Here is a 16,222-nt window from a genome sequence, read left to right as displayed (position 1 = left end):
TCATAAACTCTACTTCTACAATGTCAGCGTTAATTTCTGACACAGTCACAGAAGTTAATCACATAATGTGTTCTAGCTTTGCGGTCAGGGTACTTGGTGATTTATTTTACTGCACAGTTGTAGAGTTGTCAGGGATGTTTCTACAATTAGTCTGCAGCCCTAATTTACAGAGCATTGACAAATTAAAGGAAAGCCTTGAATCAATGAGTGGAGAGATACATCAAATACAGATGCTTCCACACAGGACGATTAAGCAGTTAACATCCAATCATACTCCGTGGTGTGAGTAAAAATACTGAGCAGGACCTGCTGATTCTGATTTAGTATCAAGATGGCAGGAGGAAAAACTACAAGTGATTTCGAGAGAGGGTTTACTGTTGGTGAATGGATGGCAGGTGCTTCAGTCACAATGACTGCTCAGCTGGCCAGTGTTTAAACAGGAGCAGTGACAAAAGAGAGCCGAGTTTAGATCTATGGGAAAGACATAATGCAGGCTGAAATTGTGGCTGACGATTGATGACGTGATGCTTATGTATTAGAGCGATGGAAAGCAGAGCAGCAAGTCTTCCTCAGTTGACTGAGAATATCATTACAGGATGTGATTAGATCGTCAGCAAGAACAGTCGACTGAACATAGAGCACATAGAGATATCATAGTAGAGATGCAGAGTATAAACCCTACAATACAAAGATGAATGCACATTTGAGGGCTCAGTGGTGCTCACAATCCCTGATCTACAAGGATGTGGAAAAAAAAAGTGATATGGTCATCCTTCACCATATTTTCGACAGGTAGGCAAAGTGCATGTGTGGCGTACACCAAGAGGATAGCATGGCCTCAATGCTGGACCCCTACACTGAGGAGATCCAGCTGCTCTGCTGTGGAGTAAGGAGCATTTTGCTGTAATAGTTTGGGTCCACTCCCCCCTTAGAGGGAAGGTTCACTGCAGATAAACACAAAAGTTATTTGGAGTGATTACCAGCTTATGGCAAAACCTTTCTATCCTGATGGGAGCTGTCTCTTACGGGATGACAATGAGTACTCTCCACCACCACCAACATCAAAATACTATTCCTTTAATAAAGTTCCAGAGTTGTGGAGAATAAAGCTACTTTGGGTGAATATAGTGCCCCAACTCCATATGATGACCATCTTTAACTATTATATCAGTGAGAAACAAACAAACAAAAACAAATAATAATAATCACTGACAAACTGAGCATTAGAAACAGAGTGAGGAAAGAATGGATAGAGTTGCTGGTAATGAGTTATGGTGGCACAAACAAGTCTTTCCAAAGGATAATCCACAGACCTTGTTATGGGCAATTTCACTGGCAGAAGATAGTTTGACAATAGTAAGTTCTGATGCAATTGTGAGCTAAAGTCTAAGTAGTAGATACACAACCAGTCAAAAGTTTGGGCACACCTCTGGAGTGAAAATCATTTCAGGAGACTACTTCATGAAGCTCACAGAGAGAATGCCAAGAGTGTGCAAAGCAGTAATAAAAGCAAAGGGTGGCTGTTTTGAAGAATCTAAAGTATAAAACGTTTGGACCTATTTCACACTTTTTTGCTTTACTACATAATTCCATATGTGTTCATTCATAGTTGCGATGCCTTCAGTGACAATCTACAATGTAATAGTCATGAAAATAAAGAAAAACCATTAAATGAGAAGCTGCCACAGAATCCCTTCTTAAAGGGGAACTTCGTTTTTTTTCAACCTGAGGTCTGTTTTCATATGTCATTTCATACATGTGAGTGATGGAGAAATGAATTTTCGACATAGCTCCAGTATTTAGCCAGGCAGGCAGCTTAGCAGCTCAGCTAGCAGCTCAGCCAGCGAAAAGTATGGGGCAACTTGCCCCCCCGCGTCAAAGTCTGCCCCAACGTGCTTTTTTTTATAGGGGCGGCATAGCTCAGTGGGTGGAGTGGCCGTCTTGTAACCGGAGGGTTGCCGGTTCAATCCTCAGCCCGTTGTGCTCATGTCGAAGTGTCCCTGAGCAAGACACCTAACCCCTAATTGCTCCTGATGGGGTCGTGGTTAGTGCTTTGCATGGCAGCTTCCGCCATCAGTGTGTGAATGTGTGAATGTGATGTATTCTGTAAAGCGCTTTGGGTACCTTGCAGGTATAGTAAAGCGCTATATAAATACAGACCATTTACCATTTACCATTTTCCCCCACACTGACCGGCTCGGATAGTCTCAAGGAGTGTCCCACAACATACTAGAGATGAGAAGAACGAGATTTGCTTTCTAGCGTCCTGAGATTTGGATACAGACCACAACAAATAGCGATCGCCAAGTAATGTGGAGGTTTTCGTTCACTTCTCATCTCTAGTATGTTGTGGGACACTCATTGAGACTATCTGAGCCGGTCAGTGTGGGACAAAAAGCACGTTAGGGCGGACTTTGACGCGGGGGGGCAAGTTGCCCCATACTTTTCGCTAGCTGAGCTGCTAGCTGAGCTGCTAGCTGAGCTGCTAGCTGAGCTGCTAAGCTGCCTGCCTGGCTAAATACTGGAGCTATGTCGAAAATTCATTTCTCCATCACTCACATGTATAAAAAGAGATACGAAAATAGACCCCAGGTTGAAAAAAAACGAAGTTCCCCTTTAAGTAAAAGCAAAACCATTAGTGGTGGAACACAAAAATGTGTGGTTTGAGCGATATTATTACTAAGCTTTTAAAAGTTACTGACCCAGTTTAATAGTCAGAAGTGAGTTAAATATCTTAGAAAAGTGGTCATCTCAGTAGCGTGCTTGCATACATGGGATGAAGTTAAACTAATAAATAGACTAATTACTACAAAGAGTTGTGCCATCATTCATCGTATAAAAGTTGGGACTGATCAGTGTTTTTAAATAGACTTTTCTCATCCTTGTGACTGACCTGCTTTGCTTGAATTAATATTTTTTTCTCACATGGTAACATTACTACCCGATTCCTCATCCATCACATAGCTTCAAAACATCTCTGCCAGTCTTGCCCTGGTGTGACAGAAGCGGGTCTGCATTGTTGCTGGATGATGACAAAATGGATCACTGCTCCCACTAGCGAGTCTAATTCTCTCTCCACCAGACTGTGACGCTGCCATCATTACAAGACATAAGGCAGGTGCGGCGAGTGCTGGGACCTCATACAAAGTGTGACACGATCGTAGGATCTTATAAGAGGTTTTTGACAATAAATCTCTGTGATAGCACAGGAGTACCAAATGAAACTGAAATGTTGCTCAAAAACAAGAAAGGCCTATTTGATATTCATGGAGAAAATGGCATAAACATGTTGCAAAATTTGATATGAAAGGAAAACTGCACTATTGCAAATTTAGAAATCAATCACAGCAATAAGGTAGCAACATTCTAATTTCCCGAAGGTGGCAGTAAAAAAAACAAACAAACAAACAAAAAAAAAAGAGTGATGCTGAACAAACCTCCTTGGTGATGTTGCCATGGAGAAGAGCTTCAATATGCAACCGTGACAATAGCTGTGGTATGAAGGCCTTGAGGCGTGGGAGAGTTACATCTGGAAAACAGATCACAGACAACGATAATCAATCAAGGAGCAATTCATCAAGCTGCTATTAACAGTGAATTAGTAAAAAAAAAAAACATAACTGTTAAGAGGGCGGTGATTTCATAATATAGAATTCTCCTCACAAAAAGACAACAGTGGTCACCTTAGAATGTCATGCAAGCTGGTAAAAATCACACCGTTACATCAAGTCTTTCTCAATGTGGGCTGGCCAATCTGAATTCAAGCAACATCTGACCCAGATTCAAGGATGAGCTACAACAGGGACACACACATGCACTGTATCTAAATGATTGTTTGTCCAAGTAACACCAACACACACAGAGACGGGAGACTGACAGCGTCTTATAGACCCCAGACAGGTGACGACAGGAAGATAAGGACACTGATAAGGGAACAAGCTGTGGTAATTGGAGGCCCAGGTGACTGAGCTACAGGCCTCGACCCTGCAGGTTAATTGAGTCTTATGTGCATCTGAGGATACTCTGTGTAAGCTCCACGGTAAAAAAAATATAACACTATGCCCTTCAGGTTCCAGACTGACTCTGCAGAGAGGAGAGACTGCAGCTAGTGAGGCGTCTGCTGGAGAATGAATCATCAGCATTTAAATGAGGATAAGAGAGAGAGAAGAGAGAAAGAGCAACCCTCTTTAAAGTGTGAGCCAAACACCAGGGAACTTTAGTCCAGGAAGGAAGCCTATGAACTTTATTTCATCACCCTTCAATTAACAAACAATGGACATATATTTGTCACTACAACTATGGCGCTATACAACCTCATACAACTTTTATACGGCTCAAACTTTACTTACAATTCTACTCCGACGAACCAAATGTATGCTGCAGGTATAAGTCTGTCATTGGATGCACATCTCACACAGATTTCTCCTCCCCTTTCACTATCTCTGCATTACTACTTTGAAAATCCACTTCACAACAGGAAACAACACCAACAACCTCCAGGCTAGCAAACTACCACACTAAATATTTCAAGTTTTGACGAGGATTTGGATCATGCAGTAAAGCAGCCCTTCCTTTTTAGTGACTGGGCCTTTTTAATCACAGTTCTCGCCTCCCTGTGTGCAACTGTTCCACCAAACCAATTCCTCTGTCACTACCTTGAGTGAACACCAAAGCTGCATCCTTCACTTAGCTCAGCCCAAAGACAACTGTGGGTGGTTTAAAGAAACAAACAAACCAGAGTGTTTTTTTTCATCTACAGCACAAAGATAATGAAGACTAGCTCATCTTTAGCATGAAGAAGGACTTGAATATGTGTTTATTCCGTACTTCAGTGAACTCTGGTCCACAGTAGAAAGTGGGTTAATAAGCACTTGTGCTGTTACTCAGAGACAGAAGTAAAGAGAGAGAGATTAAGAGGAGCATCTCACCATCTAGAGCCTCTCTGAGCTCATCTTTGGTCCAAGCAACCTCTGTCATCAGAAGACGGAGGTAGTACATGGCGTGCTGGTGAGGCTGCTCTGCTCTGAAGTTATTTAAAGACCTCATGTACTGTAGGGGAGAGAGAAGGCAAAGTCAGTACATTTATCAAGAACTAGAAGCGTAAGGTTACGGTACTGCAGAGCATTGGAACTACCATGTTGTAAGGCAGAGGGCTCTCAATATGTACACGACTGGTCAAAAGTTTCTCAAGAGTCTCACTCTGTAAAAGTCACTGATCCTGGATCCAGGAAAACAACCCTAGACCATCATGCTTCCTCCTCCATGTTTGACAGTTGATGTTACACACCAAGGAACCATCCTTTCACCTACTTGACAGCGTACAAAAATCTTGCATGATGAACTAAAGATTTTAAATTTTGACTCATCAGTCCATAATACCTTCTTCCAGTCTTCAGTTGTCCATTGGAAGTGTTTCATGGCCCATGCAAGCCTTTTTTATTTTTCTTACTCTGACATCTTAGCAGTGACTTTCTTGCTGCAACTCGACCTGTCAAACCTGCAGGTCCACATCTTCTCTTCACAGTTGAAGCTGAGACTTCTTACTATGACCACTATAAAGCTGTGCTTGAAGCTGTTGTCCTGACCTGCCTATCATGCAAACTGTTGACTCTCAGGAACCTGTCTTCTGAATCTGTTGTAGTTTTGGGTCTTCCAGACCTCTTCCTGTCAGAGTTTCCCCCAGATTCTGAGTGCCTTTTGATGGCGGAGAAAACTGTACTCACTGACACCTTGACTTTCTCTGTAGGAAAGACCAACATTTTTAGGTGTTATGATGGTCTGTCTCTCTTCTATTGCCAATTGCCTTTTCCTCGACCTTTTTTACAGCAACACACAATTTTCTGCAGTACAATACTATTCAAATAATGGTCCCATGGTGTGTTCCAACACTGCTTTTATGCAGACAGAGGGGGTTTTAAGTAATGAAGTAATCAAAGTAATTGGGGAACCTGTAGGATTTAGTGGCACCAACTTTCAAGGCTTGATCAACCTCAGTTGCTGCAAAACAGCTTTAAGTTGTTAATTTCTTGCTCCCTGAATAATGCCTTTTTGTATAATTCTGAAACACACATTACTTTTTCAGTTTTGGGTAACTTCACCTTTTTTTAAATCCTTTGGCAGTTCACCACTTACCTTTGTACCATTTAAAGCTATTCATTGGACTGCAACTGGAAAAACTGGGGCATTTCTGAAAGTTTTGACCGGTGGTGTGTGGGTTCGAGTTAGTTGTTTAAGGAACTGCAAAGCCATTTGTTTGATGACCCATAACATCTCATAACTCTGTAGGGGTGATTGAGCTGCAGTCAGAACTTACTGCTTCCTTGATGATGTCAAAGCGCTTCTCATCTATCTCAAAGGTGGCCATCTTTTCAATGATCTTCTTCAGCAGGATGTGCTGTTTGTCATTGTAGCCTTTAACAGACAGCTGCAGCAAACAGTGACAGAGGACAGGTGGTACATAACAAACAGAGGGAAATGGTAAGATTATAAGCATGATAGCTTGACTTTGTTCAGGTGTTAATTTGAAGGTTGACCATTAACCAATAAATACATGATTGTGGTGTATCCCTTTAACATAATGTTCAACAAGGCAATTAGGAGCTGGCAAATTATTGTCAAGAAAATATTACACAGATTGAGATCCTCATAAAAACACACACCTCACAGTTAATTATAGAGTAGAGGAGTGTACTGTGAAGCAGTAAATAGGTTAGCAAGGTGTGTTGAACATTGAGGTAGGGCTTTAAAAATCACAAACATGGTTCTTTTATCCTGCTAAAACTGATGCTACATAGCTAACCTGCTCTGGAGGAGGTTCAGGTTAGAGTTTGGGATTTAGATGAAAGAAGAATCATCATTTTAATTAATTACCTGATACTTTAGTAATGATTTTAAGAACCAACACTCTGATACTCAATATCACAGATTCTGGTTTTAGGTTTTGTCAAACCAGCTAATGCAACAAGAGCTTGGCTATGTCAAAGTTACTTTTAAGTAAATTTCTCAAGTCTACGAAGTTCAAAAAAAAAAATTAAACTTGGACTACATTTAAGGTACGGTAATTCCTATCGAATGTTGGTGAAAAAAAAAAGTACAAAGTCTGAGGCGTGATCAGTTCACTCCAGTCAGTCAACAGTCCTAAAAATGAAAGGTGACCATCGGTATATACATAAATATTTTACAAAGCCCTATACTCATTTATCTCAGACAATGTGATAATATTTCAATATGATGTTAAGTTCTGCATCATCACATTTATACTCAGTCTGTGCAAGCAGCATAATTTTATCTTACAGTCCAAATAATTTTGGCTATAGTCTCTTGGGGGGACAGAACAGACCTCAGTGGCTGATGAGATGTTTCTATGCAAATTAGTTTTTTAAAAATGGAAGGAACAGTCAAAGTTATTTAAAGCCTCCTTTTTGCAGCATCATGCACACCTTATGGCCCTTCATGATTCAGCAAAAGCCTTCTACTACATGACTGTGCTCTCACACTCATCCCATTGCTCGCCTCTCCCTGTCCCCATCCAAGTCCCTGCAGTGACACCTGTTAAAAGTAATCTCTCCTAACATCATTAACCTTGACAAACGGCCAGACAGCCAGCCACACCAATACTGCTGACTCAAATCAATTACCTCCAGCCCATCACACAGCCACACAGATAGTGTAGTGAATGGCCGTCTCTAAGGACACACCACAGTCATGAATTCAACGGTGAGAGGCAGCTAATGAAAGCAGGTTACTAGGTTATGACAAAGGGTGCAGTGTGTTTTTGTGAAAGTTAGGAAGCATGAAAGAACAGAGCGAAACCACACCACTGCAATCCAGTTTCATTCTGAGGTAGTTTTGCAGTGTAACATTAGATTTCTGAGACACACACACATAGCTGATCAAACTGCTGTATTCATAAATTGAGAAAACAAATTGGTGTCTGAGCGAGCCACTACTAACGACCTCAAACCTCGTGCACACAGATCATTTCTAACATCCTTTTTGCACTTGCATCAGCAGAAATGTGACAATAAATATGTCAAAGAATCTGCATCAATTGACTTTATTCATAGTGGTCTGTGACAGCAATGTTTTTTCGTTTGATGTCTGTATGACACTAACAATAAATGTTAGAGAATGGCAGCCAAAAGTATTATTATACAGACAGAGTTGGGTGTGAAAATCTGGATATCTAGTATTTTCATTGCTGAGCATTTACCGTCTGAATATAATAACTTGAATGAAGTTTGGAAGTGAAACTCTGAGATCATTTCCCAGAAAATATGCATAAAGTCTTAAGTGTATCACCTTTATTATGAACTCTAAAATTTCATATTTAAATTATCTAATTCATTTCCACACTAATCTTACAAATAAAATTGCTGGCAAGTCAGGAGTGCTTAAAAAACATTGAGTGGATGTGTGTGCTCTCTGATGAAATATAATGTGGAAATCTCCAAGAATTCCTTGACTTAAATATTTTAGTCACAAGCTCAAATCTAATGACGGTACAGTAGCTGATAACACTTTCAGATGACTGTGTACAACCATCCTTCAGTCAGATGACATAATGTTGGTCTTTGATTGGAATGCAGTTAGATGCAGATCTTCATTTTGAACAGGCAGGATAGCACTTTACACAATCACACTGAGCAGAGAAAACCAAGCCATTTTCACGTTGGTAAAGCCACAGAGTGGACCCTTCATTGGCGCCCCCACTTCCCTCCAGACTTCAAACAGCTTACTTACGAGGATGGCATTCATCCCTGAAGCTACGCCATACACCAGCCCGGCCAGGCGGGCTGCATATGTATACTCTTTTAAATCATCCTTCAGTAACCTGAGTAACAAGTAGGTCATGTTGCAGTGCAGGGGATCTGCGTAAAGGTAGCGACTAATGGAAGAAAGAAACAACAAAAAAAAGAGCAAAATAAAGAAAAACATGTTTGTTGGGAGTGAGCGGTGGTTAAAACTTAAAAAAGACAATGCACATATGAGAAGAAGGATAAGAAGAGTATGTATATGCAGCCACGTGACCAGCTTGTTGTTCCACAACAACTGGCTAAAACTATTCTACAGAAGACTAATGCCACCACTGTTTTCTGATCATCTGTTAAACAGGCTCAGTTGTGTTTCTTGAACACTGCTTCATCTGATGTATTACTGACAGGTGTGCAGTTAACTCCACATCTAAAACAGAGAACTGCCATTTGATATGAGGAAATGTAACACCTCTTAGGTAGTCATGAGGGTTTCACAGGGAGTGGATGAGCAGGGAAAAAGGATCGATGAAAAATGAAAGGAGGTTGGAGACAGAACAGAGGCTAGACCAGCAGCTAAACCAGCCAGGTCTGGGTTGTAAGGTTCCTGTAAATATATTTCTTACTGAATAGGCTGGGGTTACAACACAAAAATAGTCGCCAAATATCAAGTATTCACAAACAATGAATTATAATATATTACTCTTGTCATTATTGTTCTGTAATTTTTCTTTTATTGTATCATTATTTGTATTAAAAAATTCCAATTTAATGTTATTAATATTACCTGTCAACCCAGGCCTGTCTGAGCCACAGGAGCCCAGTCTGAGGATGATAAAGGGTAGCGGACGTGAGGTCTGGGATGCGGCGTCAGGGCAATGGGGAGGGATTCTCAATACTTACATACATCCCATAGACGGTATTTTGGAGGTCATAGTTCAAGCCAGCTAGCTCGGCTGCATATGCATACTCGTTGAGGGAGTCCTTGAGGAGCTCCAGGTATAAATATGCCATGTTACAATGCAATGGGTCCACATACGCAAACGGGCTGTTGAGAAAATGGCAGTGGTCACACAAATACATAAAAACAGAGTAAGAGAGAGCAGAGACACCGCTCATTTTCATTTATTCATGATGGGAGCTGAAGATACTTTTCAGTGCATCTACTCACTAACTTACAATTAATTGGGGATATAAAATAACAGGGGAGTTATAATGCAGGTATGTGCAACAAAAATAGGTTGACACCATCTAATTACAGTCCCATCCAGAAGGGTTTGGGTTTCAGTTGATGATTATTGGCTATGAGCTGATCCAGCTTATTGTATATAGTATCACCCTCTGTGTGGCATGCGTCAACACTGCAAGAACGTCCCCAGTTAGACTGTGTGACTGGAATGTCTGCCAGTAAATTATATAAACACTGAAGAATTAAGCAACCTAGCTTAATTAAGAAGTAAGCCAACCTGATGAAAAGAATCTGAGTGAAATGGCATTCAATTTCAGGTTTCTGGTCTAGGCATTCATTCATTTGTATCTGGTTTACTTTGCTACTGGAATCTGATTGAAGCTATTTTCTCATTGTGTTGGCTGATTACCTTTCAATAAATGACTTCATGACCTGAATTATAGCTGAATCACAGCTCTTCACAACTACGCACCTGAAGAACTCAAAGTTCAGGCAAGCCTTCGGCAGGAAGAACTTGTCGTCCTGCTTGAACCACACCTTGCTCATAGCTGTGTCCTGGAAGAAATGAACACCAAACAGGCAGTTCTCATTTTCATATTCATTCAAAGTCCATTCTGTGCAGAGATAACAACTGAAAGGTCAGCAGAGGCACAGTTCAAACACACACTACAAGCAGGGAGTGTGTGTTTCTTCATGTAAATCTAACATCCTTCTATGATCCTTTATTTTATTTTAACAATAAAGGAAAAAAGGCATTTGCTTTTACTCTGTCTTTCCTTCAGGCAACAGAATTATTAAATGCTTAATGTCTCAATCACAAAATATTTCCATATGAAAGTGCAATAGATATTTTTAACTAAATGCAGTTAAGCAGGTATCATCTGGCAGTTAAACAATGAAGACTAACAAGACGCTAATGACCGAGCTGTGCAGCAAACACACTTGCCTTGATTAAAGTGGGGACTGAAGGAGAGTCTTTTTCAAGAGGGTAGATCTCGAAGTTTGTAGGGATGAACTCGTTTTTCATGGGTAATTTGAATTTGCCGTTGAGGTTTGCATTTGCCCATTTCTGAAACACAGGTTCACAATTAGCCATCCATGAAGGATTGAGTATGATATAACTGGAGCACGACAACCACAGTCAGTCACCTTGATGGTCTCTTCTGAGATGGCCTCTTGTTTGTACTGTGTGCCATACCATTCTTCCGTCTTGTCGGTCTGTCCTTCGAATGACTTTGACACCACTGCAACTCTGTAAAAAGAAAACAAAAGCTAGAGTTATCCAGGTCACATTACATATTTACAAAAACCTCTCTGTCAGACCTGTTAGCAACCGTTCCACAAGACGAGAGTGCTTTTCAATTAGCATTCTATTTGGAGCATGCTTGAGATAGTGGAGATCCATCAGCATGTTGTCTAATTTATCGTCTACAGTTTCTAGACGCTGGCAAGGCTGGAGCCCTCCGTGCATTTAGAATGCGTCTTTCACTGGAACATAAACATTTACTCACCCACAAAGAGATAATAGTATGTTTCTAAACTAACATATTAATCGTTTTAGCTGTGGCACATCATGTTAGATAAGTATTTTGCATTTCTGTGAAAAACAACGTGATATTTTGCTTAATTAGCATTTTGAAATGGCTGCATCTCTACATACACAGGAAATATACAGCAAGTCAGTTTAATATACTTTATAACAGCCAAACTGTTTATATAAAATCCTGTCAGGATACCAGAATTTTCGACTAAGAGAGTAACACTTGATAATGTATTCCTGGGCACACACATCCATCTCCTGATATTACAAGCTAACTCTTTTTTGAGGCTGCTGCAGAGATAATCAAATCTGTAAGACTTTCTGGCATTTCTTTTCAAGGCAGAAAATTGAAAAGCTCTTTCATCTAAATATCAAGCAGACCAACATCCCTTTTATTTAGTACCAGTAAACCTAGACACCAGCCACAATGGCACAACATTACATAGCATAATGTATGTAAGGCCTGCAATGCATCTATTTATCAATACATTTTGATAACTGTGAAATCAGCATTGATTGATCTATTATTTAGGTTGTTTTGTTGCATACAATATACAAAATATGACTGGAAAAACAAGAACCACAAAGCCTACGCACTTATTTGAGTTACTGTCTGAAGCTCTTCTTATTTTAGTGATGTTTATAGTTTGCTAAGTGAATAAACACTGACAGCCTCAGTTTGTCTGGATATGATCAGAGACCGACTTTGCCACACACTGACCTGACGTGTTCTGGGCGCAGCTTATCCAGCACCATCTCGATCAGATCTGGCCTGAAGTCCTCCAAAAGGTACTCTGCTGCTAGAACTTCCTCGAGAGGGTAGTACTGCAACACACGGAAAAACCACTTGTCAACACTGGAAGTTTGAGGGATGAATTGTAAAACATTTTTGCCAAATACTTAAAATTCAATCCCATCATTTTTTTAACAGCCAACGTATTGCAATATGCAGCTGCTACGAGCAGAGACTGACATGAACCACGCTGGCTGTTAAGGCTCTTATCTTTTTGGTGCACAGATATCAAATTTAGAACTGAATGACTAAAGGAAGACTGCAGGGAGCTGGGAGGATGTGATCGGTGGTGGGAGATATGCTGGGGAGCAGGATTACTGGAAGTATTTTACACTGATTTTGCGATCTATAAAAAGCAGATTGAAAACTCAACAGTGTATGAAAAGTAGGCAAAATACTTGCTACACATTCAAGGGCATTATATTCCATCTCTTGCTGTGGATCTAATGTAAAGGCTAGCGGTATTATTGGCAATTTACCTGCTGCAACAGTTGTACAGGAAATATGGTAAATGTAAGCTAGAGTAATTCTCACTGTGCCTCTGCAAAATCTCCTGTCTCACAAAACAGAGTCAACAGCAGCACCAGGCAGCCTGATGACGACAGCAGCTACAGACGCAATGGGCTGCATTGAGTCTCCCTGGAAACAACCTTTACAGACAGAGAGAGGACCTACATGTAGTAAGCCTGCCACTTTGGAAGTGTAGCCACGGGGTCGTTCCTTGTCCTTGAACCTGAAGGCGACTTTGTTTAAATCCTGCAGAGACGAAGATGGAGAGGTGAAGCATAACAGGTGAAGTTACAGCACATACAACAGGTAGATGCAGTTGATATTGAGAGCCAGATCATGAAATGGCGCTGCATATAATTTCATCTGCAATTTATTCTAATCTCAGGCTTATACGGTGAAGCATAAACAAATGCTGTCCACCTTCATTTGATACGGCTATATTTAGCAGATAAGGTGGAGAAAACAGCAGGCAGGTTGGCCTCCATCAGTCTCTGCTGTCAATGCACCTACTGCTCTATTAGTTTCTCCACGAACCATAAGTGGGTCATGTTTGTCCGGCCCCTCAGAAATAATGCCGTTGAACAAACATAAATTACCTTGCACTCGTCAAACACCCACTCCTGAGGCCCTTCAGTACGCAGCTTCTGAATGTACTGGAACATGTGGAAGATGATGTCCTCAACGTGCACTGCAGTGGCACATAGATGATGCCTCAGTGAACATTTACAACTCTTTTCAATGTGCGTACACAGATCCAACCATCTTGGGAAACAAACATATTTACACGTGGAATGGAAAAAAAATAAATAAAAAAAAATCGCTTTGTGTTCTCAGTATAACCTCTCAGTGTAACCTTTACTGCAGTTAACTTCTAGCTTGGAAAATCCAAACTGAATCTCCATGTAATCTTCTATCTCCATGTTAGGAGATACAGGAGAGTCAGTTTGGCATTGTGCGAATTGAATCGCGTTTCCCTCCCGGTACAGTTTGGTACGACCAATCATAGCACGGGAGGCGGGAGTTAATGCTGCGTCATCTTCAGCGCCTGGATTACCCATAAAGATGATGCCGGAGGAGGAGGAGGAGGCGGAGGAGGGGGCCAAAGCAAATCTTTTTGTGGTCTCTTGGTGTTTTGGATGGCGTTAGTCGTTGCCTCTTTTCACTTGACGTTTCCGACGATGAGGAGGCAGTGGATGGGTCGTTACTTTCGCCTTCTTGCCATTGTTTGTACAGAGAAAAATCCCGTTCCAAACGTGTGAGTAAATTTAAGCAACTTTTACACATACACACCGACTTGGTTTGGCTCCGATTTAAAGTTATTCCTAACACCGCTAATCGTTCGGAAGGAGTCGTTTGTTGCGTAGCCTTTTCAAAAATAAGTGTTGTACTTGAGAGTACCCCATGTATTCGCAGATTTTTGTGACAAAAACGGCAGTAATCATTCACCGCGACGCTTTCTCGGCTGCATGCCATTGTTGTTTGGACTACATGGACTACAAGGTCGATTTGTTTGTGCGTCACATCCGTGTTATGCTGATTGGTTCTTGCTCGTTCAAGCTGCATTCGTTAGCCCCTCCTTTTTGAAATCGTCTCCTGTCATCGCAATGCCAGACTGCCTTTATTTGTATTTATATTAATACATAAATAAAGTCAGTCTGGATTTTCCAGGCAAGTTAACTTCTGAATTCATAAGTCTCACTTCTAGGTATAGCTTCTGCTTTCTTTTGGGTGAAGATAAGGTCATCATGCCCCCAAAAATGTAGCAGTGTCATCAATCGCCACTGAAGCAGGAACTTCAGACATGCAAAAGCGCAAACTCAGGCGCGATACCAAGAACTACGTAGGTGACAAAACAAAAATGTATTAAGTGCAACCTGGCCAGCAACAGCAGGAGTTTGACATCACTCACATCTTTGTATGAAAGAACATCTGTATAAGAGAACATGTGTACTCTCTATCGAACGGAGAACCTCACTGACAGCCTGCCAGCTGTGTTTGACCTCCTCCCTCTTGCAAGATAATAAATGACTCAAAGGTAGATCCAGTCTGATTGAAGCTTTTGTTTCTCACCTTGAGCCTTGTTAAACAGAATATTCCACAACACATGCAAACCACACCAACGGTAAACCAACTGCAGGAGGAATATGCACTACTTACAGAGGCCCTCCTCAGTCAAGTCCACATTGATGATAAAGAACATGAATCCTCTGGCTCCTTCTTTTTGCCCTCCAACGAGTGTGTTCACCCAGCCTTGAAAATAATTAGCACAGTGATTTTCATTGAGAAAAGAGCATAAATTTCCTTTCATTTTACGATGGATAATGGAACCTTTTAATAAGTTTAATAATGCACACCGAGTACTGAAAAATATTCACTAAATTAGAAAAGTGCTGCTCTTGGTTTGCCCTATTAGCAGTGAATGTTGTCCTTTGATGAGAAGCACAGAAAACTGCAGAATATTCAGAAAAGGTCCACATTCTTGTTTTTCTTATCCCTCGATAATCCAATGTGTTCATAAAATGATAACAAAAACAACAGAATTAAACATTTGATGTAACAAACAATATTAAGCCAACGATACTCAAGGCCTTCTGTTTTTCATAAAGTGCATCATATTAAGATTATTATCCCTAAATTCTAAATAATGTTTTGACATGTTTGTCCCCAGCTTTCAGGTCAACTTTCTGTCTTTGCACCTTTAGATTTCAGCTCAGATAACAAACTTCCAGGCCCTTCGTGACCAATCAGATGTCCCAGATAATGGCCTGGGTTGGATTTGTAGTACTTCTGTAGATCTGGGATGGGGAAAGTCACATATAGGTTCCGAATGTCTTTGATAGGAACCACTTTGTAGAATTGCTGTGAAAGAACACAAGCAGCAAAAACATGTTACTTAGGAAGGAACTCATAGGACATTTTAAATGAACACTGATTAGTCAAAAATATGTTCTTAGTGGGCTGTCTGTATAGATATTCCCACAAAACAGAAAACGGTTTTTGATGATACAGCCAGTTACAACAATGATCAGTGAAGTGTAAGAAACAATGGTGAGTAATTAAGCAGATCACCCTTAGGTGCTCCTCCTGGAAGGGGTGCTCGGGGAATTCTGGAATAGGCACATTCTTGTTTTCCACCTCTCCAAATAGCTTCACCACCATGGACGTCAACTCATCCAGTGACTCTGTGAGTACAGAGATTGAAAAATATCAACCAGTCAGCTACAGAATTAAAACCCTCGACACATGAAGTGAATAACATCGATCATCTTAAACTGTGAGTCCTGGCATTCAAGTGGATGTTCCTCTGACAGGTAGCACACTCTTAAAAATTGCTGCAGATCAAGCACAATTAAAGCCGTTGTGCCTTTTTTTTTTAACTATATCCAGGATGTTCACAACTTTAATTTCAATCATTTCTGTTTTCCCAAAAAAGCACA

The 16,222-nt window shown here is 40.7% G+C and overlaps 1 protein-coding gene across 1 annotated transcript in view; it reads right to left on the bottom strand.

The window, feature by feature from the left end:
- Nucleotides 1-16,222, bottom strand: part of ide (insulin-degrading enzyme) — a 41,343-nt gene that overhangs the window by 16,614 nt on the left and 8,507 nt on the right. The window contains exons 6-18 of the mRNA XM_022217406.2: nt 15,855-15,967; nt 15,482-15,644; nt 14,943-15,035; nt 13,382-13,473; nt 12,951-13,031; nt 12,204-12,307; nt 11,092-11,194; nt 10,889-11,011; nt 10,415-10,497; nt 9,657-9,801; nt 6,314-6,424; nt 4,929-5,049; nt 3,438-3,529 (exon numbers count right to left, since the gene is read on the bottom strand). Of these exons, the coding sequence (XP_022073098.1) occupies nt 3,438-3,529; nt 4,929-5,049; nt 6,314-6,424; nt 9,657-9,801; nt 10,415-10,497; nt 10,889-11,011; nt 11,092-11,194; nt 12,204-12,307; nt 12,951-13,031; nt 13,382-13,473; nt 14,943-15,035; nt 15,482-15,644; nt 15,855-15,967 (1,424 nt within the window). The remainder of the gene's footprint in view (nt 1-3,437; nt 3,530-4,928; nt 5,050-6,313; nt 6,425-9,656; nt 9,802-10,414; nt 10,498-10,888; nt 11,012-11,091; nt 11,195-12,203; nt 12,308-12,950; nt 13,032-13,381; nt 13,474-14,942; nt 15,036-15,481; nt 15,645-15,854; nt 15,968-16,222) is intronic.

This window comes from Acanthochromis polyacanthus, chromosome 15, assembly GCF_021347895.1.
Source record: "Acanthochromis polyacanthus isolate Apoly-LR-REF ecotype Palm Island chromosome 15, KAUST_Apoly_ChrSc, whole genome shotgun sequence".
Taxonomy (NCBI): Eukaryota; Metazoa; Chordata; class Actinopteri; family Pomacentridae; genus Acanthochromis; species Acanthochromis polyacanthus.
Note: the sequence above shows the minus strand (reverse complement) of the source record. Positions and strands in the feature narration are given on the sequence as shown.